At 42.2% G+C, this 24,316-nt stretch overlaps 1 protein-coding gene across 1 annotated transcript in view; it reads left to right on the top strand.

Moving 5' to 3' along the window:
• Nucleotides 1–16,142: 16,142 nt before the first annotated feature.
• The window catches only part of LOC120944265 (vomeronasal type-2 receptor 26-like), a 28,731-nt gene continuing 20,557 nt past the window's right edge, over nt 16,143–24,316 (top strand). Inside the window, exons 1-2 of the mRNA XM_040358276.1 lie at nt 16,143–16,168; nt 21,055–21,190. Of these exons, the coding sequence (XP_040214210.1) occupies nt 16,143–16,168; nt 21,055–21,190 (162 nt within the window). The remainder of the gene's footprint in view (nt 16,169–21,054; nt 21,191–24,316) is intronic.

The raw sequence follows: 24,316 nt of genomic DNA, 5'->3' as shown, positions 1-24,316 counted from the left end.
GTCCCCGGGTTACAAACAAGATAGGGTCTGTAGGTTTATTCTTAAGTTGAATCTGTTTGTAAGTCGGAACAGGTAATTTTTTTGAGTGTAGCTCCAGCCAAAAAAACTATTTTTTATGATAGCATGGGTAAGGGTTATCACCCATGTAACATTTGTTGCTGTCTGTGCCCCTGTTCAGAAGATTTCACCTCACTTTCTGTCCCAATGACAATTGGATTTTGAAAATGTAGGGTTATTAGGGAAACAAGGATTGGTGATAAAGCATCAGTGGAGACACCTTTTTCCCATAAAGATAATTTCCCTTCCTAGGGGTAGATTTCATCTCACTTCCTGTTGTCTCCCTCCGTTTGTAAGTAGGAGTCATTTGTAAGGCGGGTGTTTGTAAGTAGGGGACCCCCTGTACTTTACTTTCCAAATAAGGCACCCTTTCTTTTGTCACCACTTATCTTGAAGAGTTCTGTGCTCATAAGCATCATCACCTATTCTGGTACAGAAGGACAGCATTGAGGAGGTGTTAATCATAAAACACTCACATGATATTGGATATTGTACTCAGTTAAGAATAATAAATACCAATAATAATAATAATAGATACCAATAATATTTTTCTTCATTAATAAACTTTAATTGTTGAAACATCGTCGTCTTGTAAAGCATTATTTATTTTATTTTATCACCATTGTATAGAACTCTTTTTCCTGCTTCCCTTGCCTATGATTATGGAAAACCTGAAACTAACAAAGGTTTCAAGAAGAACAAGAGTTTGATATTCCTTAACATCTAAAGTATTACATAGTTACATAGTAATGCGTTGTACACACAATCGAAATTTCCGATGAAAAAAGTCTGTCGGAATTTTTTCATCGGATATCACAACCGCGTGTAGCCCCATCTGAGTTTTTTCATCGAAAATGTTGATGAATTCCATCGGAGTTTAGATATAGAACATGTTATATAGAATATATATAGAATACTATGCTCTCTTTTTGCTCTTATTTTTGTAAATTTTTTATTCATTTCATATATAATTTGATTTGGTTGATTTATAATAGTAAGACTGGGATGCCAAGGCTCTACTCCAACTGAACCTGATATCATCCCTAAAATTGGATTGAATCTGATATGATAAGGGTAAATGTGAGCCTCTGAAAATATATTCTTCATTATTCATTTTTATACGTGATAGTTCACATATGTTTTTCACCACACACGCTATTTACTAGATTTTATTTAAGGTACCTTGATTTTAGATTAAAATAACAAAGATTGAAATTAAAGGCACTTAGTTAGTTGGATCTGAAAACAAAGCTCCTTCATGGAGACACACTTGATAGGATTTGTATTGAAAACAAAAACTGTTATCTAGAATATTACCGATTGTTGATGGAACATTTCGCTTAACTGTTTTCAGATTCTCGATCCTAGTATTGTGTATTTTCTACTGCTTGTGTCCATATACGTTTTTTGTACACCTTTATTTGTACCTTTTTTATTATATGGAAAATGGAAATACCTTTTAACCTCCCTGGCGCTATGATTCTTTCAGAAAAAACATGCTGAAAGCGGTACCATTATTTGCAAGGAAATTTGGCGTTTTATATTGTAGGTCTGTAATTTTTAGAAATAACTCACTTAAATCTGACCAAACCAGAGTCTAATAGGCATCCCGGGTATGAAATTTTTTTAAAAACAAAATTATAAATTATAATATAATAAATAATTATAAATAATTATAACAAATAATAATATAATTATAATAAAAATTATTCAATAATGTAATCAAATCAAAATCACTGAAATTTGCTCAGTTGCAGAATTGTCGCTGTCATTTTTTTTTTTCTTTTATGACGAATTTCCCCACAAATCGCTATCGCACAATTCTGCAAGTGATTATAATTTATTATCGCTGTTTTTTAGCTGATCTAAAACCATTTTTGACATAAAGGGACACTTTTGGTTGCTATGGACAATCTACAGTTTGCAGGGAGAAAGAAACGTTTTTATTATATAAAATGACATGCATGACACAGGACAGACCACTAGGGACAAGGGGGGTATGTTTTTTTTACATACAGTACTGTAATCTATAAGATTACAGTATACTGTATGTAAAGTGTTTGTTTACTTTTTTGAATTTCGCGCCGTTCTCCGTCCCCGTGCGTCGTAACGTCGCAGGGAACGGAGATCGGCGTTACACAGAGGCAGTGGGCCAGATTCAGGAACATCAGCGGATCTTTGGTCCGGCGCAGTGCATCTTTTTTACACTGCGCCGGAGCAGCGCAGAGAGGCATGCTAGTGATTCAGGAAACTTTTTTCCTGTCTCTTGCCCCGGCGTGGCGGATTTTACACGGCGTAGGGCGGCGTAGCGCGGCTTAAGGCGGGGTAGAATAAAATGGGTGGCTCCCTATGCTAATGAAGCGGGGAGCGTGGCGCAGGGGTCACGCCGGGGCGCATCTTAGACCGCACATGCTCAGTGACATCCAGGGGTAAATGCCCCAATCTGCACATGCTCAGAACTGCGCCCGGCGTGATCCCTGAGCTCCGCCGACCCACTACCAAAGCCCAGTCCCTGAATCAGCCCAGACTTCCGCCCTGCAGGTGCAAATGTACTGAAGCTTTTTTTTTCCAAGCTAGGTGGTTTGCATTGTGGTGGGGCAGTTATGGCTGATGAGGAATCCTCAGGTGGGCGGATGACCAATTTCAGCCCAGAGGAGAGGGCTGTAATTATTGAGGGCCTCTCCCAACATGGGGACCGCCTCTATGTGTTGTCCAGCAAGTGTTGTTGCTCAGTTCCTTTGTAACGCTGCTGCTTTAGCTGCTCTTCAGCTGACCTCTGCAAGTTTGGTGTAAAGTTACCCCTGCTTTATAAAGGGTAACTTTCCGCTGCAAACCAGAGTTACACGCACCGGGAGTAGCCTGCGCCGGCAATTCGTAATTTGCTGAATCGGACCAACTCCCTCATTTGCATATTTAAAATAGAAAAACCAGGGCCGCGCTAGTTCAGACCAGCGTAAATGGGTGCCCACGCCGCACCGGCGTGGAAAGGTCCAAACGAAAAAAAAAAATCTACGTTACGGCGTAATATTGTTTGCTGAATACGGCGCGGAGATACGCCGGCGCAAATTGGCATTTACGCCGCGCATCTCAGTCTACACCGGCGGAAATTGTTCCTGAATCTACCCCACTGTGTGAATCGAGCGAGGTCCCGCTCGCTCACACAGCGCGGTGGCATCGCTGGATCCAGGGACAAGGTAAGTAAACCAAGCCTGTGGATCTAGCGAGGCAAGCCCGAGTCTGACTCGGGGTTACCGCTCGCAGCAGGAAAATCTAACCCCCAGTCAGACTCGGGAATACCGCCAGGCAGGTTAATAAACATATTGAAAAAGAACCTACCCTTTTGACCTGCACCATCGAGGCCCCCTATTTTTTCTTTCTTTTCATGTTTTGTGGATGAAAGCTTTTTGAGTCTCTCCAGTTGGTCCCTATCACCCTTGAAAGGGGTCTTAGGCCTCGTACACAAGACCGTTTTTCTTGACAAAATCCATCAAGAAACTTGGTGGCAGAGCTTTTTTGCAGAGGAAAACGGTCGTGTGTATGTTTTTCGTTGAGAAAACTGTCGTGGATATCGACGAGAAAAAAAAGAGAACATGTTTTTCTCTTCGGGAGTCTCAATTTTCTCGTCGTGTTCCTCATTGGGCTGGTTTACGACGAGAAACACGTTCGTGTGTATGCTTAGAAACCCATGCATGTTCAGAATAAAGTATGAGATGGGAGCGCGCCTTCGGTAAAAGTAGCGTTCGTAATGATAGCACATTCGTCACGCTGTAACACACTGAAAAGCACGAATCATCTCTCACCAAACTTTTGCTAATACGCAGTAACATGAGATTAGCAAAAGCAGCCCCAAGGGTGGCCCCCCGTGGAATCGAACTTCCCCTTTATAGTGCCGTTGTACGTGTTGTACGTCACCGCGTTTGAGAACGACGAGATTTTGTCTTGACACTGTGTACGCAAAGAAAGCTTGACAAGATTCTCGACAAGCCTGACAAGAACCTCGTCGAGGAAAACAATGTTTCTTTTACGACGAGATTCTCAGTCGTGTGTACGAGGCCTTACTTACCAGAATTGAGATGTCTTGTGGATTTCTATCGTTGTCCTAGCCACTCATATGGTTGGGATATTAGCATTGAATCAACCTTTAGCTGAGGAATATTGGGCCCATTGGTTTTTCCCCCTGGTTGACACCATCAGGATATCCAGTGAGGCGTACTCTACACTCGTCAGGATTTCTGCTTACAGTTTGGTCCACTAGCCGGTTGGGATACCGCATGCTCGATCGATCCGTTATCGGGTCCAACAGTTCGGGTAAGCATATTTTATCCATATATTCGGCTTGAAGAATTGTCGCTGGAATGGTCAATTTAATCTCATGACATCTCTACTGTGTTATGTACATCCACTTATGATGGACACTTTTATTACATTGGATTTTTTGTGTGACTTGATTACCATTTCACGTGTGTATACTGTTTAGTGTTTTTTCGACATTTCACTTTACTATATGTAGCGCTGCATATTCACCTGCACTCTTTTCAATTTTTTGTCACATTCCTATGCAGCTGCTCCCCTTTTTCCTCTTTTTGGTTTGCTTGTGTTTTTTTTGGGATATCGCAATAATTATTCACATTTACACTTGCATAGAGAAACAATAGAACATAATATAATAAAATATAATATATATTATATTTTTTTCTATTCCTTTCTATTGTTTTTCTATGCTATTCTTTTCTATTATTTTCTATTCTATTGTAATCTTTTCTATTCAAATTTTAGAAATTTCTGAAAGTCTGAAATTCATATTTTGTATAGAATGAATTAGAATTAGAAAACAATAGAAAAACATAGGACAGAATAGAATAAAATATAATATATTTCATATTTTTATCTATTCTGTTCTATTGTTTTTCTAGTCTATTCTTTTCTATTATTTTCTATTTTATTCTAATTCATTCTATAAGAAATTCAAATAAATATATATATATAATGAAATAGAATTCTAATAGAAAAGACTAGAATAGAAAAAACAATAGAGCAGAATAGAAAATATATATATATATAATTAAATAAACAAATAAATATATATATATATATATATATATATATATATATATATATATATATATATATATATATATATATATACATACTTGATTCTTTGTATCAGTACCAGCCTCTCTCTCATTGTGATTTTTGACCTATATCTTATCCCAGTATGGCATTATAGTGTGATACTTTTTTATTCTTTTATTGACATCATTTCCGGAGTCCCATTATCTATTAAAGCGTTTTTAGTTTCATTGGCCACACTTCCATTAAAATCATGGCTGACACGTAGTTTGTTCCATATTAAAATATTTTATTATGATTCCATTTTTATCTATTACCTCATTTAATGTCAGTTTAATGCTTTTATTTTATGCGGTCACCGCGTTCTTGACGTTTGCAATTTCCGACAACATTTGTGTGACCGTGTGTATGCAAGACAAGTTTGGGCAAATATCCGTTGGAAAAAAATCCACGGTTTTGTTGTCGGAATGTCCGATTGTGTGTACGTGGCATAATTCTACGATTTTATAAAAATGGGTTTTACTCTTAGCTTCACTGATCATGCTAATGCATTTCTTATTGCATTCTTTGTAGTTTTGGTATGCTGATGGTGACTCTTCAGCCTTGCAGTATATTTATTAACCACTTCTCTACCGCCCGCCATCAAATGACGGTGGGAGGAAGAGCCTGTTGTTCTGGGCAGACGTCATATGACATCGCGTCTTCCAAAGCCACTAGGGGGCGCAAGCGCCTGGCAGCTGCGATGGCCGCCGGGTACCCGTGATTGCCCAGTAATTGAGCAGGACCGTGGATCTGTGTGTGTAAATGTCCTGTCAGGAAAAGGAGACCGATGGTGTGTCCCTTGTACATAAGGACACAGATCGCCTCCTCCAGTCAGTCCCCTCCCCCCACAGTAAGAATCACTCCCTAGGGAACACATTAACCCCTTGATCGCCCCCTAGTGTTAACCCCTTCCCTGTCAGTAATATTTATACAGTAATCAATGCATTTTTATAGCAGGGATCACTGTATAAATGCGAATGGTCCCAAAAATGTGTCACAAGTGTCCGATGTGTCTGCCGCAATATTGCAGTCACAATAAAAATTGCTGATCACCGCCATTACTAGTAAAAAAATAAATAAAATTAAAATGCTATAAATCTATCCCCTGTTTTGTAGCCACTATAACTTTTGCGCAAACCAATCAAAATATGTAGAAGAATACGTATCGGCCAAAACTGAGGAAAACATTTGTTTAAAAAAAAATATAAATTTATTATAGCAAAAAGCAAAAAATATTGGCCCGGATTCACAGACACTGGCGCATATTTATGCAGCTGTAGCGTATCTCCTTTATGCTACGCCAACGCAGCGCAGAGAGGCAAGCACTGAATTCACAAAGTCAGTGCTTCCAAATCTGCGCTGGGTTTCCAAGGCGTAAGTCAGCGTAAGTGGAAGTGGGCGTGAGCCATGCTAATGAGGCATGACCCCATGCAAATTATGGGCCGAGCACCAGACAGATACGTATCGCCAACTGCGCAAGCGCCGTCCCGTGGGCGCATCTCAGTGCGCATGCTCACAATCACTTCGGAACAACTGCCTAAGATACGCCTAGTCATATTCATGTCCTACGCAAACTACGTAAAATACGTCGGCTTGTGTTCCCTGGTGCAGCCCTTTGCATGGATGCTGCTGAGTTACACCTCCTTTATGGGGCATAACTTTACGCCGGATGTATGACTTTACGCGCACTGCGTCGGATGGACGTTCGTGTATCAGCGTATCTCCCTCATTTGCATATGTGAATAGAAAATCAATTGGAGCGCCAAATACGTCCAGCGTAAATATGCGCCCACTCTACGCCGGCGCAGGCAAGTTACGTTGGTCGGATGAAGACTATTTTCAGGCGTATCTTAGTTTCGTGGGCACGGCACATAGATACGACGGCGCATATTTGCACTTACGCGGCGCAAGTGCTTTGTGAATCCGGGCCATTGTGTTTTTTTCAAGCTTGTGCCTCTTCTTTTGTTTATAGCGCAAGAAATAAAAACCGCAGAGGTGATTAAATACCACCAATAGAAAGCTCTATTTGTGGGGAAAAATTATAAAAATGTCATTTGGGTACAGCGTTGCATGACCATGCAATTGTCATTCAAAGTGTGACAGCACTGAAAGCTGAAAAATTGCTTGGGCAGGAAGGGGGTGAAAGTGCCCAGTATTGAGGTGGTTAAAGACACTGATTTGTTTTCTCTAATTAATTTACCTTTTTACATTATTATTTAGCCACCCAGGTTTAACTTTAGTTCTTTAAATTTTTTTGTCAATTAGAATGCACTGACAAATTCCATTGTCAACTCTCTAGCTAATTAAAGTGGAGGTTCACCCATAGCGAACACATTTTCCCCTTAGCTTCATGCTCGTTTTGTCTAGGGGAATCGGCTATTTGTTTTAAAATATGATCCGTACTTACCCGTTTACGAGATGCATCTTCCCTGCCGCTTCCGGGTATGGGCTGCGGGACTGGGCGTTCCTTCTTGATTGACAGTCTTCCGAGAGGCTTCCGACGGTCGCATCCATCGCGTCACGATTTTCCGAAAGCAGCCGAACGTCGGTGTGCAGGCGCAGTATAGAGCCGCACCGACGTTCGGCTTCTTTCGGCTACGAGTGACGCGATGGATGCGACCATCGGAAGCCTCTCGGAAGACTGTCAATCAAGAAGGAACGCCCGCTCCCGAAGACCCATACCCGGAAGCGACGGAGAAGATGCATCTCGAAAACGGGTAAGTACGGATCATATTTTAAAACAAATAGCCGATTCCCCTAGACAAAACGAGCATGAAGCTAAGGGGAGAATAGAAAAAAAAAACTAATTGGGTGAACTCCCGCTTTAAGATGGCCAATGACCAGCACCTAGAAGATGACAGGCAGAAGACACTGGCTCTAGTGAGGGACCCGCAGGCATCAGATTGTTGGAGCATAGGTAAATTGTATTGCCTTTAAATTGTAAATTGTATTGCCTTTAAAAGTTATGAAAAAAATTATTGCTGAATAAATAGGCCCATAATAGAAATAAAAAAAATGCTGCTCTAGTACCTAAAAGGTTAGGGCAACAAGGGTTAAATATTGAAAATAACTTTTGAAAGTTCTAAAACTTTTACATTTTTAGTACATGAGAATTTTAATAATAAGGACAAAAAGCAAAATGGAAGGATGAGGTAAGTGAAGGAGGACTGCACTAAGGTAAAGGAAGCTATTTAGGAAATATACATTTTACCTTTACAACCCCTTTAATTTAAAATTGTTTTGAAGAGGACACCAGTATTGATATGAGATGATTTATCTACTTTATGTGCTTAACTGTAATATACTGTATTATAAGAGGATACATAGATAAAGCATAAAAAAAGCAATTCATATATTTTATGACTGTTTATAAGTGAAAACATCTGATGCTTGTAAAAGTAAGAAGAGAATGTGACAAATTTAATCATGTTGAATGAAACAGTACAATATAAATACTGGGTCAGTGTCTGCTCTTTCAAGCACACATAAGAAAGCAGCAGATACCATATTACCTGGTATAATCATTATTACCTTGACACCTGAAGGCCGTCCGTTTTCAATCCTATGAACATTGTTCTCTTCTTGTGAAGCCATGTTTAGGATAACAGTTACTTGTCATTCACTTTTTCAATGTCTGGTAATCTTTAGTTTGGGACAGTGTAAATTCTGGACTCCGTTGAAACCATGTAGATTAAAACTGAAATCTGCAATTGAGGACTACAAGTATTTCAAAGGGGGAGACATTATTATTGGAGGAATATTCACTGTGAGTTATACTATGGAAGATTTTGAAATAATGAAATTTGACAGTCGAATGTTTTGCTTTGGGTAAGTCTGGGTTTTAATAAAGTTGAGGAAAGTGGAAGAGTAGCACCAGATCTGTAGGGTTATCTCAATAATATTACTACCTTAAAGTGTTGATGTAAATGATCTGGTTCCCGGGCAGGCAGCTTCTACACCCCAGAAACTCTCTAGTCCCCTTGACTTGAAGTGTAATGTAATACAAATTGAAATTGAAGTGTCACACCACTGCTTAGAGGTCCATACAACTTTATTCCAATAAAAGTCCAAGGGACAATCCAACTAGTAGACAATGGGGGTTATTTACTAATGACAAAACAACTTTGCACTACAAGTGCAAACTAGACATGTGCACACTGAAATATTTTGTTTTGGAATTTAGTTTTCGTCCGAAAAATACATTTATTTAGTTACTCCCGAAATTTGTTTTTATTTATTTTGTTTTTAGTTAAATGCATTCGTCCGAAAATCAGAATGAATTAAGGTCGAATCTGTCATTGAAGGCTTATGGTGTCTGTCGAATGTTCTAAAAAGATTTGACTGAATCTTTAAAAAAAAAAAAGAATATTCGATAGAATCTTAAAAAAAAAAAAAAAAAGATTTGACAGAGCAGAGAAACTGTACGTACATTTCCGGTCGAATGTTCCGCCTACAAGCTATAGTAGAATTCTAATGTTGTATAACTAGTAATAATTATATTTATTAATTATTATTACTAGTCAACCAACATTAGAATTCTTCTATAGCCTATGGGCGGAGCATTTCACCATAAATGTCCGCTCGCTGCGATCGTATGTTTTTAGCTGCTTCGTCGAATCTTCATGTTTCTATAATGTCAAATCTTTTCTCTCTATGTCAAATCTTTTCTCTTTATGTAGAATAATATTGGACTAATAGAGTTAAGGTTAGGCACATTCGACCGCAACGAAAACGAAAATAAAGCATTTGTTTATGTCGGTTCTTTTGGTTTTCGTTTTCTACGCTTTCGTTATCGTTTGTTAAAACGATAACGAAAATACCTGAAATTCGGACGAAAATGCATTCGGACGAAAAGGAATGCACATGTCTAGTGCAAACTACAACTGCAAAGTGCACTTAAAATTGCACTGAAAGTGCACTTGGAAGTGCAGTCACTGTAGATCCGAAGGGGACATGCAAGTAAAGTAAAAAACAGCATTTTAGTTTGCACATGATTGGATAATAAAATCAGCAAAGCTTCCCCTCATTTCAGATCTACCCCTCCGATTTACAGCGACTGCACTTCTAAGTGTACTTTCAGTGCAATTTCAAGGGCACTTGTAGTTTGCACTTGTTGTGCAAAGTGGGTTTGCCTTTAGTAAATTTCCCCCAATGTTTTCTAGGGGTCAATTGAATAGACTAGAAGTGAAATGGACCTTTTATTTTATTTTCCCGCATGTGAGTGCAAGCATCTTTGGTATGATAAAAACAAAAAATACAAATGTCTTTTTTAGAAATCTCTCATACACATGTCCACACAGAGAACCTACAATTGTCTACTACAGGTACTTTGTTTATTTCTACTAAATATTGTCAAACTGAAAAGCAATACGTGGGCTTCGTTGTGTTGACCTCAGCATTTGAAAATATTTATTGCCTGGATTTCATGCTAATCTTTTCATTCCAATGCTCAAAGAATGAGTATAAGGATGTGCCAATCAGGAGATGTAGAAAAAAAGGGGGGGGAGCTGCCACGCAAATGTCAGCTTTAGCATAAAGGAGTTGTAAAGGGAAAAAAAATGTTGCCTAAAATTAATGGTAGACAGACAGAATAGTGTAATGTTTCTGTCACGTACCTGATGGGAGACTGAGATGACGAGGTCGGCCTCTCTTGTATCTCCCGCCCTGGCACCGCTGGAGATGAAACAGAGGACACCGAGGGACAGGAGGAACACGAGTGCCTGCAGATGAAGACTCCGACAGCAGTAGCGGGAGGTGCGAGCCGGGATGAGCAGGAGGCACTCCGCGGGAGCAGCGACACTGGATATCAGATGAGGTGTAGTTCCTGGAAGACTTGTAGCAGGAAGTCGCAGGAAGTCGCAGGAGCAAGTCGCAGACACTGGGGGGTTGCCAGGGCTCAGCACAGGAAGCAGATGCGGGGTCATACAGAAAGCCGGGTCAAGTGGAAGACGGGCAGCGAGGTACCAAGCAGCAGGCGGTAGCAGCGTCAGGTGAATAGCCAGGATCAGAAACTGGTAGTCAGGGAATAACAGAGTTCAGGAACGGGGTCAGGGCAAGCCGGGTTCAGCAACAGGAGATCAGCAAGGTAACAGCAAGATTCAGGGTATCAGGGTACAAGCTGAAGACCAATCAGCACTGCCTGATGGTCAAATCTCTCTTTAAATAGGCATCAGGAAGGATCTTCCTGTCACATGATGAGCCTATGGCTCCCATTTCATCTACTGGAAAGATTGCCAGTACTTCTTCTATGGCCATTTCTTCTACTGGCAAGATTGCCAGTACTTCTTCTATGGCCATTTCTTCTACTGGCAATATTGCCAGTACTTCTACTACGGACATTTCCCTGACACTTCGTCCTTTCCTTACATTGCCCCCCCCTTACGGGCAGCCTCTGGATGCCCCTCAGGGCTCTCTTTTCTGGGTGGCGTTGAAAAAAGGCTTGCACCAATCATGGTGCATGTATGTTAGAAGCCGGTTCCCAAGAATTTTCTTCCGGGCCGTAGCCCTTCCATTTGATTAGAAACTGGGTTTGACCCCTTCTCTTCCTGCAATCCAGAACGGTTTCGACCACAAATTCCTTGTTTCCTTCGACAAGCACAGGGGCTGGGGCTTGGGGTTCACGATCAGGGAAGGGGTTAGCAATGGATCGTTTCAAGAGGGAGACGTGAAACACTGGGTGAATCCTCAAACTTCCCGGCAGGCCAAGCTCAAAGGCAACAGCATTAATCCTCTTCTTAACAGGAAATGGGCCAATGTACCTGGGTCCTAATTTCTTAGAGGGGCAAGCCAACTTTAAATTTGCAGTGGAAAGCAACACTTTATCCCCTGGTTGAAGGTCAAGGTTACCTCTCCTCCTCCTATCGAAGAACCTTTTGTTGCTTTCTTGGGCTTTAGTGATGGTTTCCTGCAAGCGTTGGTTGTTGGACCTCCAGAAGTCCAGACGATCCTGTACTGCTGGGACTGAGGATTCCTGGGGAACATCAGACAAAAAGGATGGGTGGAACCCATAGTTAGCAAAAAAGGGGGTTTGTTTGATTGCAGAATGAATAGAGTTATTGTATGCAAACTCTGCTAACGGCAAGAGAGAGGCCCAGTCATCTTGTGCGAATGATGAAAAACAACGCAGATACTGCTCCAGAGTCTGGTTTGTCCTCTCTGTTTGCCCATTAGTCTGAGGATGATAGGCAGAGGACAAACAGTGTTTAATGCCCAGAGCTTCACATAGGGACTTCCAAAATCGGGATGTAAATTGCACCCCACGATCAGAGGTGATGTTAGCAGGAATGCCGTGTAGGCATACAACTTCTCTGATAAAGGAAGAGGCAGTTTCCGCTGCAGAAGGGGTACCTTTCAGGGGCACAAAGTGGGCCATCTTAGATAGCCGATCCACAATTACAAAAATGGTGGTAAACCCTTCGGAAGGGGGTAACTCGACAATGAAGTCCATTGAGATCATAGACCACAATTTGTCAGGAACAGGAAGGGGTTCCAATAGGCCCCAATTCTTAGCCCTATCAGACTTATTCCGAAGGCACGTTGTGCAAGATTTAACATAGTCCCTGCAGTTTTGCAACAAGTGGGGCCACCAGAAGGAGCGCAGGACCAAATTTGAGGTCTTATAGGCTCCAAAATGCCCTGCCAAGGGATGGTCATGGCACATGTAAAGAACTGCCGTTCGTAGGTGCTCAGGAACAAAAATTTGCTCACCGTGGTAGTAGAGCCCTTCCTTACATTGAAGATGGAGTTCCGGAGGTGGAGGATGGTTCTGGACTGCTGACTTGATTTGCGAGATGAGATCACTCTGTAACAAAAGAAAATTTTTAGCAGGCAAAATGGTATCAGGTTCAGGAAGAACCTCAGTGTCTTGGAACATACGGGAAAGGGCGTCTGGCTTCCCGTTCTTAGACCCTGGCCGATAAGTGATATGGAAGCAGAATCTTGCAAAAAAGAGAGCCCATCTAGCCTGGCGGGGTCTTAGTCTCTTGGCTGTTCTTAAATACTCAAGATTTTTGTGATCGGTGAACACAAGAATAGGATGGGCCGCTCCTTCGAGAAGATAGCGCCATTCTTCCAGGGCAGACTTAATAGCGAGTAATTCCCGATCACCAACGTCATAGTTCCTTTCCGAGGTACTTAGTTTCCTAGAAAAGAAGGCAACAGGGTGAAGTAGGGACTTTGTCCCCAGGCTTTGAGACAATTCGGCTCCCACAGCAATTTCGGAGGCATCAACCTCAAGAACATAGGGCAAAGCAGGATCAGGATGTCTCAAGATGGGTGCAGAAGTAAAAAGGCCCTTCAATTTTTCAATTTTTGCCTCTAAAGTCCATGAGAAGGTTGTGTGTGATCTGGTTAATTGTGTGATGGGAGATATGATACCTGAAAAGTTCTTGATGAATTTCCTGTAAAAGTTGGAGAATCCCACAAACCGTTGTACAGATTTTTTATCAGTCGGGGCTGGCCATTCGAGAACTGCAGAGACCTTTTGGGGGTCCATAGCAATCCCATCCGCGGAGATAACAAGACCCAGGAACTGAATGGTGGACTTCTCGAACTCACTTTTTTCTGCTTTGGCATAAAGATGGTGTTTCCTTAGTCTGTCTAGTACCTTCTTAACATGGACTCGATGACGCTCAAGGGAAGTGGAGAACACCAATATGTCATCTAAGTAAACGAAAACACATCGTTCACAAAGTGCTGGAAGGTCGCTGGCGTGTTACAAAGCCCAAAGGGCATCACCAGGTACTCAAAGTGCCCAAAACGAGACCTAAAAGCCGTCTTCCACTCATCCCCTTCTCTGATTCTGATCAGGTTATATGCCCCTCTTAGATCTAACTTGGAGAAAACACATGCTTCACGCAGTCTCTGAAACAACTCAGGGATGAGGGGTAGAGGGTATCGATTTTTAATGGTAACCTTATTTAAGTCCCGATAATCGATACAAGGCCGAAGCGTGTGATCTTTCTTTTCAACAAAGAATATCCCCGCTCCAGCAGGGGAAGAAGAAGGCCGGATAAAACCCTTGTCAAGGTTTTCGTTGATATACTTCTGTAATTCCTCAAGTTCAAGTTCAGAAAGGGGATAAATTCTGCCAAAGGGGATCTCAGCGCCAGGTAGCAGTTCAATAGGACAGTCGTATGGTCTGTGAGGAGGGAGAGTGTCGGCATTCTTTTTATTGAAAACATCTAGGTATTCATGATAGACGGAAGGCACAAGTTTAGCAGTCTCAGGATCCACAGTGATGCAGAGGAATGGTTCACCCGGGCTGGGCGTGTGAGGAAAACAGTGTTTCTTGCAATAATCAGAAGAGAAAGACACCTCCCCAGAGGACCAGTTGATGAGAGGATTGTGTGTCTTCAGCCATGGTTGCCCTAGGATAACTGGGAACAGAGGGGATGTGATGACATCCAGACGTAGGAGTTCATGATGCCCAGAAGCCGTGGAACAGGGAATAAGTGCAGTCTCAAGAGTGACGGGTCCCGATTTAATACCTGAACCATCCGCTAGATGAACTAAAAAGCTGTTTTTCTTGGCGCACAATGGCAGTTCATGCATGGTAGCTAATGAAGAGTCTACAAAACAGCTACAAGCCCCAGAATCCACAATGGCGGGGACAGGATCTTTCCTAAAAAATGGAGAGAAATTGGTAGTGAGGTGTGGTTCTGGCCCAGGCTTGGAGAAGCAACCATCTGGGATGGAGGGGAGGGTCTCCTACGGTGTCTTCGAGGACAAGACTGAAGGAAATGGCCTTCATCGCCACAGTAGAGGCAGAGTCTATTATGATAACGCCGAGATCGTTCTTGCTGAGTCAGAGGAGATCTCGGAAAACTGGCAGGCGGAACCTTCTGGGTGTCTTTCGGCATAGCTGCGGAGGAGGCGGGTAAAGGAAGTTTGGAATGAACAGGCAACAAGTGGGAATTCAAGGCTTTTTCAGACTGTCCTTCCCGCAGACGACGGTCAATCTGTATAGCAAGAAGAATCAGGTCATTCAAGGAAGAAGGTGTGTCCACCCTGGCTAGCTCATCCTTGATAGCTTCCGACAAGCCGAGATGAAAATGGAAACATAAGGCAGAAGTGTCCCATTTGGTATCAGCGCTCCATAAGCGAAAGTCCGATACATAGTCCTCAACGGGCCTGGAGCCCTGTTGCAGGTGACTCAGAGTAGCTTCCGCTGTGTGATGAAGGAAAGGGTCAGCATATAGTTGAGCCATGGCCGCAAAAAAGGAGTTCACGGAAGCCAAGACAGGATCATGTTGCTCTCGAAGCCGGTGGGCCCAAGCCTGGGGTTCATCCAGCAATAAGGAGATAAGGAATCCCACTTTAACTTCTTCCATAGAGAAGGTGCGGGGTAGCAGAGAGAAGTAAAGTTCACATGCATTTTGGAAAGTTCTGAATCTTTTACGATCTCCAGAGAAACGTTCAGGTAGGGGCACTCTTGGCTTAGGGGAACAGGAAAGTTCAACATGGTTGCAAGTCACGGTTTGAGCAGCAGAATGCCTGATTCCCAAGTCCTCAGAGGTAGAAGCCAGGCTGGGTGCAAGCTGCAATTGGTCATGAAGCTGAACAAAGTCCTTATGTAACCCTTGCACCGTTTGAGAGAGTGCGGTAACAGTCCGACAGAGGGTTTGTAGAAGAGAGACCTCCCTTTCAGACTCCATCATTGGCTGACTGGTACTGTCACGTACCTGATGGGAGACTGAGATGACGAGGTCGGCCTCTCTTGTATCTCCCGCCCTGGCACCGCTGGAGATGAAACAGAGGACACCGAGGGACAGGAGGAACACGAGTGCCTGCAGATGAAGACTCCGACAGCAGTAGCGGGAGGTGCGAGCCGGGATGAGTAGGAGGCACTCCGCGGGAGCAGCGACACTGGATATCAGATGAGGTGTAGTTCCTGGAAGACTTGTAGCAGGAAGTCGCAGGAAGTCGCAGGAGCAAGTTGCAGACAACTGTTGGTGTCAAAGCCACTTGTGAGAATGAACAAAGCCAAGCAGAAGGGAAGGTAGCCAAAAAAGGCAATGGGAGAACATGCAGCATACATGTCATGGCATAATGAAATTACCCAAAAAACAGCAGAAACAAAATAAGAACAAAAAAGGAGATAGCCATGCCAAAATATCAATATATATATATAAAAATAATGTATAAACAATGTGTGTAACAAAAAAAAATATATATTAAAACCATAAGTGCCGGTTCACACAGGGGCAACCCGACTTACAGCACGACTATACAAGGCGACTTCAGCGCGACTTGGAGCAACTTACAATGCAACTTAAATTTGCCTCCAGGACAGGCGACTTTGGCTGTGGCTAATCACAGAATAATCAGCTCTGTAGGAGGGAGGGGTTTGCCTGAGTAAACTATTTTCTTTTCCTGTAAAGTTGCTTCAGTCAAGATGGTGATCCAACTTTGGAGGCAACATTGAAATCTATGGGTACAAGTTGCCTAGAAGTCGCCTTGAAGTCGCCTTGAAGTAGTACAGGAACCTTTTCTGAAGTCGGAGCGACTTAAGTAGTGTGCATTAAGACGGCTCTCATTGACTAACATGGGATTACTGGTGTCAAGTGTCTTGGGGCGACTTGAGGTCTGACATGTCGGATTCCAAGGCTCTGAATATGCCATCATTACCATGCCCCCAAATTAAACAACATACTTCCTCTTCTGATATCAGGTTCATCACCAACTTTCACTGCAAAACTAAACAAATGGAACATATCATTTCTTGGCACTGAAACATACTTCTCAGAGACCCAAAACTTTCCTTAGTTATCTCTCCAAAACCCCAGTTTGTAGAAAAGAGCCCCAAACATTAAAAATAAAATTGCACCTAGCAAAAGATTTCAACAACTATGCAAACTTGAGACGTTTTGGATCTTCACTCTAAATACTTTGGCTCCAAAAGGTCTTAACGAAGAGCTGGATGTGCACACAATTATTTAGTCACCAAATATACATACATGTGTCAGTTTTTTACAAGTTTTTTACAAGTTGGAATTTTCGATTTTCCATAAAAATCCCCACATTCACATTTATCAAGCATATGACATTTTTGGTCTTAAGAATAATTAATTTGGTTAAACACATTGGGCCAGATCCACAGACGAAGTACGCCGGCGTATCTACTGATACGCCGGCGTACTTTCAAATTTCCCGCGTCGTATCTTTAGTTTGAATCCTCAAACCAAGATACGACGGCTTCTGGGTTCGATCCGACAGGCGTACGGCTTTGTACGGCTTCGCATCGTAGGTGCAATACTTCGGTGCCCGCTGGGTGGAGTTTGCGTCGTTTTCCGCGTTGGGTATGCAAATTAGCGATATACGACGATCCACGAATGTACGCGCGGCCGTCGCATTTTCTAACGTCGTCTGTAGTCGGCTTTTTCCGGCGTATAGTTAAAGCTGGTATTTTGCGGCAAATAGATACACTTGCCATGTTAAGTATGGCCGTCGTTCCAGCGTTGAAATTAGTTTTTTTTTTTTGTGTAAGTCGTCCGTGAATAGGGATGGACGTAACTCACGTCTAAGTTAAAAAAATGACGTCGTTGCGACGTCATTTCGCGCAAAACATGGTGGGAAATTTCTGGACGACGCATGCGCAGTTCATTCGGCGCGGGGACGCGCTTCATTTAAATGAAACCCGCCCCCTACCCGCCGATTTGAATTCCGCCGCCAGAAATACACTATGCCGCCGTTACTTACGGCGCGAACTCGCTGAGGATTCGAATATACACCAGGTAAGGTACGGCGGCGTAGTGTATCTCTGATACGCTGCGCCGATCCAAATGTATGTGGATCTGGCCCATTGGTTTTATAATATTTTATATATACTGTATATTGATTTTAGATTAAATGCATGGCATTTCCTTTTTTGCCCTTATTTTGTTTCTGCTGTTTTCTGGGAATTGCATTATGCCCTGAATGCTGAATTGTATCCCATTGCCTTTTTTGTGGCTGCCTTCCCTTCTGCTTGGCTTTGTTAATTCTCATGAGTGGCTTTGACACCAACAGTTTTAAGATCCATGGGATTGACTTCTGTGTGAGTTAGGAATGGGCCAAACACCCGCACTGTTCTGTTCGCAGCAGAACTCTTACACAGGGGAAATGTTCTAACCTGAACGGCAAACTCTATTGAAGTCTATGAAAGTCAAACAGGCATCTATCTGCTACCATAACAACGGTATACCACTTCAAACAGCTGATGGCGGGTGGTCCACTAGTAGTTAAAGTGTAACAATAAAAATGAAAAATTCCTTTAAATATAGTGCCTGGTGGGCCCCTTTAATGTGCCTGTAAAATGGTGCATCTTTAACATGCATAAAACATGCTGCAGAAAAAGTTTTGAAAGAATCCCATTTAAAATAACTCACAGTTGCAATAGCGGGCCCCCGGCTAAGGAAAAAATTAAGAAAAAAAATGGTGTGGGATCCCCCCAGTCCTTACCAGGCTCTTGGGGTCTGGTATGAATTTTAAGAGGAACCCTGTGCCAAAATGTAACAAAAAAATGGGATCCCCCAAAAATCTATACCAGACCCCTATCCAGGCATGCAGCTTGACAGGTCAGGAAAGGGTGGGGGATGAATGAGTGCCCCTCCTTCCTGAACCCTACCAGGCCACTTGCCCACAACATGGGGTATGCGTGCTTTTGCACAGGGGGGGCTCTCCCCCCACCCCAAAGCACCTTGTCCCATGTTCAAGGGGACAATGGCCTCTTCCTGACAACCATGGGCTGTGGTTTTCAGGGTCTGTGGGTGGGGGGCTTATTGGAATCTGGAAGCCCCCTTTAATGTCAGAAGGAGGTGGTGCCACTGGGGTGATGTAGCCTGGTGGCCCTGCCCCTTGCCTATATAATAAATTTCAAAGTGCAGAGGAGGCATTCAGTAGGAGGCCTCCCAGAAGGCAAGAAATGTTTTCATTTTTTACATTTTTCGGGTTCAGCGGTTGGCGTAATTGATGATGGATTTACATTGAGGGACACTTTTTGTAAACTAATAACAATAATCATCCATTAATAATTGGTTTATCATTATTGTAAATTAAGGATTATTAATGTACAGGTTGCTGATCCAAGCACTGTAACTAGTGGTATTTAGTAATATTCTGTAACTTTTACTACCTGGATGAAATGAAATCCTTTACAGATTCAAACAATGGTTTCTATTGATAATAAATTGTCCACTGAAGAAAGCACGGGAAGAAGAAAAAAAAGATTCAGTGCTCAGTATTCAAGGCAGTGATATTTTCTGGTAGACCTTTAAAGGGTAACGTTAGGCCTCGTACACACGATAGGTTAACCAGAGGACAACGATCTGATGGACCGTTTTCATCGGTCAAAACCGATCGTGTGTGGGCCCCATAGGTTATTTAACCATCGGTTAAAAAAAAGCCAACTTGCTTTAAATTTAACCGATGGATTCCTAACCGATGGGAAAAAAACGATCGTTAGTAGGCACAACCATCAGTTAAAAATCCACGCATGCTCAGAATCAAGTCGACGCATGCTTGGAAGCATTGAACTTCGTTTTTTTCAGCACGTCGTTGTGTTTTACATCACCGCGTTCTGACACGATCATTTTTTTTAACTGATGGTGTGTAGGCGCGACGGACCATCAGTCAGCTTCATCGGTTAACCGTCGACAACGGTCCATCAGACCGTTCTCATCGGATGGACTGATCGTGTGTACGAGGCTTTAATTTCATGGAAAAAATATAACAAATACAAAAAATTACAATAATACAGCATACAGGCATACCCCACTTTTAAGTACACAACGGGACCAGAGCATGTATGTAAAACGAAAATGTACTTAAAGTGAAAAAATACCCTTTTTCACTTTTAGAGTGTAGTGGGGGGTCAGGGACTGTAGTGGGGGTGTCAAGAGCTGTAGTTGAGGTCTCAGGGGCTGTAGTGGGGGTGTCAGGGGCACACTGGAACAGGGTGGGCTATGCTCTCGGAGCTTCAGCTCCTTCTACTGCGGCTGCAAAATGTCTGTACAGTACTTGTAAGGCACTTTACATACACTCGCAGGTATGTCCTTACTCGCGAGTGTATGTAAAGTGAGTGTACTTAAAGCGGGGTATGCCTGTATACAATTGCTACACATGCCTTGTTGTAATTTAATGTCCTTAAAAATTACCTTCCCAGTTCAATCTATGGTGCCTTAGTTTTTGTAAAATTCAATGCAATTTGGCAATCTGGGGGCATTTTGTGCACCAGGGCTCTCCAAACTTTTTTTTTTTTTTCCACTTCAGACTCAACCAAAGATAAAAAGGATCTATTAGACGAGGAGAGGACCACGCACCTGGCCCACACTTCACTTGCCGATATCATCTCCTCTATGGTATCGCATCATAAGTGGTTCATGATCATTTTAGTTATATTTATGATTTCCTTTTCTTTCCTTTCTATCGTTTTCCTTCCTTTTTTTTTTTTCTTTTCCCTCTTTTTTATTCATTTAACATATATTTCCTCCTTTTTAACATTCATCTCCAAACTTTCTAAGGAAAGGGCCAGTTCACTGTCCTTCAGACTTTATGGATGGCAGACCGTGGCCAGTGGGAGTAGAAAAAGCCCAGGAATCAATGGGGGTAAACAATACCCTATCATTAATATTAACAGGAATAATATTGCCCCATTGTTGGTGTCAGTGGGTGGAATTGTGTCCCATTGATGGTGTCATTTAGAGGAATGCAGCTTTAGACTTTTCCCCAAAATCTTCTAATATTGTGAGTCAAGTTTAAAAATCTATAAGTAAAGCAGACAATGCTATAAGTCAAACCATTAAAACACATATAATTTAATTTCCATCAACAATTATTATACTTCCTGGTGACGCTTTAGTGTATATTTCAAAGATTTTGACCCATCAGTCTTGTTTTTATTTACAGTTCTCTGGTGGCCAGTTACAGGTATGTTCTGGATTTTCTTTTTGCCATTGAGGAAATTAATAATGATCCCAACATTTTACCAAATGTGACTCTTGGATATCACTTGTATGACTCGTGTTCCAATGAAAATAAAGCTGTAAAAAGTGTGTTGCAAATATTTTCTGGGCCTTTAAAGACCATTCCAAACTATTCCTGTTGGGGACATGGACAAATTGCTGGTTTTATTGGAGACATGTTTTCTGCAACAACTCTTCCTATAGCACAACTACTAAGTATATATGGGTACTCGCAGGTGAATCCCTATTTATTGTTTTACTTTTTTTTTCATCTGTATTCATTTTCATTGTATATTTTATAGCATCACTGCAAAGTTACACTATAGAACACTTGATCTACAACAGATCTCATTTGGGAATTCATACCCCTTGATTGTATGGATACCAAATGATGGGGATATGGGACCAGATTATTGAATCTGAAATCAGCTTATTGTATCAAATAACAATGTCAGTAACTGCACCTTGATTCCATGTTTTGATTGCACAAAACCAACACTATAAAAGCCAACTAGTTTTAGCTACCTTGTGTATTTGTGATTTACAGCTTTTAAATAAATGAATACCTATGATAAAATCCAATTTGTTTTTCCACTGTTCACAAGTAAAGTAAAAACCTGTCCAAATGTAAAGTAAAACCAAGTGACTGACATCTTTTGAATCCATACTGGTACCTATGGCGATTCATTAATAAAGTAAAATCAACAAATTACTTCTTTTAGCGCTACTGGTACCTATAATATTAGTGATGATTTGGTATGAGTAAAACTGCCCCATTTTGCTCTGCCACAAAGCAGAGCAAAATGCTACAGACACAGCTGATCATAGATCAGGGTAAAGGGCCAATCAATGCAGCCTATCAGTGCCAGTCAGTGCAGCCTGTCAGTGCCCAACAGTGCTGCCTGTCAATGAAGCCTCATAAGTGCCATCTCATCAGTGCCCATCAGTGCCGCCTCATCAGTGCCCATCGGTGCCATCTCATCAGTGCCCAGCAGTGCAGCCTCATCAGTGAACATCAGTGAAGAAGAAGCATTACTTAAGCCTGGCACACACAATCAGATTTTCTGCGGACAGAGCGTAGGACTTTTGTCTGAAGGGCGTTCGCCGTGAACTTGTACTGCATACAAACGGCAAAAAATTGTCGGCTAACAAACATGAAACTACGTGGTCTATCAGCTCTTTAGCGCCACCCTTTGGGTAACTTCTGCTAACGTTGTGTTATGGTGAGCATTGCTTCTGAGCATGCGGGTTTGTACTTTGGAGTTTTGTCCGATGGACTTGTGTACACACGATCAGATAATCCAACAATACTAATTTTTGGCAGACAATTTTAAAGCATGCTATCCCACAATTGTTGGCGGAAAATCCAACAACAAATGTCCGATGGAGCATACAAATGGTCGGATTATATGACAACAGTCTGTCATCACACAATTCCCGTCGGATAATACGATCGTGTGTACGAGGCTTTATTTGCTACATTTTATAACAGAAAATAAGAAAAAACTTTTTTTCTTTTAAAATGTCTTTTTTAGTTTGTTTAGAAAAAAAAAAAAAAAACAGTGGCAACTACCACCAAAGCTTGTTTTGTATGAAACCAATGATACAAATGTCATATGGGCACAGTGTTGCATGATCGCACAATTGTCATACTATACAGTACATAAAAAATTAATTTATTACAAATATTATTTTTATGAATTCATTTCTCTTTTATCCTAGTGATGACGCTATCACATTTAAAAGCTCCCTCATGGAGTGACAGGGCTTGAGAATGACTTGCTTGCACAGTTATTGTTCCTCATGGATGCGGAGTGCTTGGTCTTGGACATAATAAATTCAGTACAGAGAGTGATGTATACAGCGGCTGGTCAGCAAGCAGTTAAAAAAAATGGCGTGGGGTTCCCCCCAAAAATCCATACCAGACCCTTATCTGAGTGCACAACCTGGCAGGCCGCAGGAAAAGAGGGGGGGATGAGAGAGCACCCCCCCTGAACCGTACCAGGCCACATGCCCGCAACATGGGGAGGATGTCCCCATGTTGATGGGGACAAGGGCCTCATCCCCACAACCATTGCGCGGTGGTTGTGGGGATCTGCGGGCGGGGGGCTTATCGGAATCTGGAAGACCACTTTAACAAAGGGGAACTCCAGATCCTGGCCCTCCCCTATGTGAATTGGTAACAGGGTACATTGTACCCCTACCATTTCACACAAAAAAGTGTCGCTACGAATGATACTGCCTCATAGGAGGCGCCCGGTCGAATGACGTTCACTCGGTGTGACAGTTCTTTTATAGCTAAGGGCGGGGCCATCCATCACAAGTGCGAGTGACCCCGCCTCCTCTCTTCACTATATGTTGCCTCCCACAGTACACACAACATGAAAATGCAATGATTTTAGTAAATATAAACTGCTTATTACCTTTTCTCATCAGCAGTATATAGCAGTCTTGGGACTTCTATCAGTGCCTGCCTATAGCTTGCATGAGGAGTTTTAATGCTACTCTGAATGTCCTATAAGGCTGCAGGACCCCTGACCCTCTGTCTAGACAGCGCTGATTTTCCCTGTGCCGATCACATGCACCCTCCCAAGAAAAAAAACTCTCTAGCAATACACACCAAACTGAGCATGTGAATCCAAAGTCTCTGTACTATTAGCAGATGGATTGGGGACAGTAGAAGTAGGGGAGGATCAGAGAATACAGTCTCAAACATCCTTTTTACACAATGCAGAGGTTCCACGGTACATAGAACAAGCATGCTTTACTGCATATACAGACTGATTTTACTGTTGTGGGTTTAGTAACACTTTAAATTCAACTGGAGAGATTGTCTTTGTACCACTACTTGTAACTCTCATCTTTTTTTTCTGCTTTTTTAAAAATGTTTAATTATTTTTAAAATGCTTAACCAACCATCATGCAAGAGCTTGTATTGTCACCATAGCTTTCACTATATGTACAAGAGCTGTCTCAATTGGACTTTCTGTGATGTTCCTTCATGTATACGAGCAGTCTTATTTAACCACTTCCCGCCCGGTCAATAGCATATTGACGTCCGGGAAGTGGTTCTGTTATCTTGACTGGACGTCTATTGACGTCCTGCAGGATAACAACTGCCGCGTGCCCGATGTGGCGCGCATCGCGGTGATCGGTGGTGCGGTGTGTCAGTATGACAACTGCTACACCGATATCGGTCCAATCAG

The sequence above is a fragment of the Rana temporaria genome, chromosome 1 (genome assembly GCF_905171775.1).
Source record: "Rana temporaria chromosome 1, aRanTem1.1, whole genome shotgun sequence".
NCBI lineage: Eukaryota > Metazoa > Chordata > Amphibia > Anura > Ranidae > Rana > Rana temporaria.
Note: the sequence above shows the minus strand (reverse complement) of the source record. Positions and strands in the feature narration are given on the sequence as shown.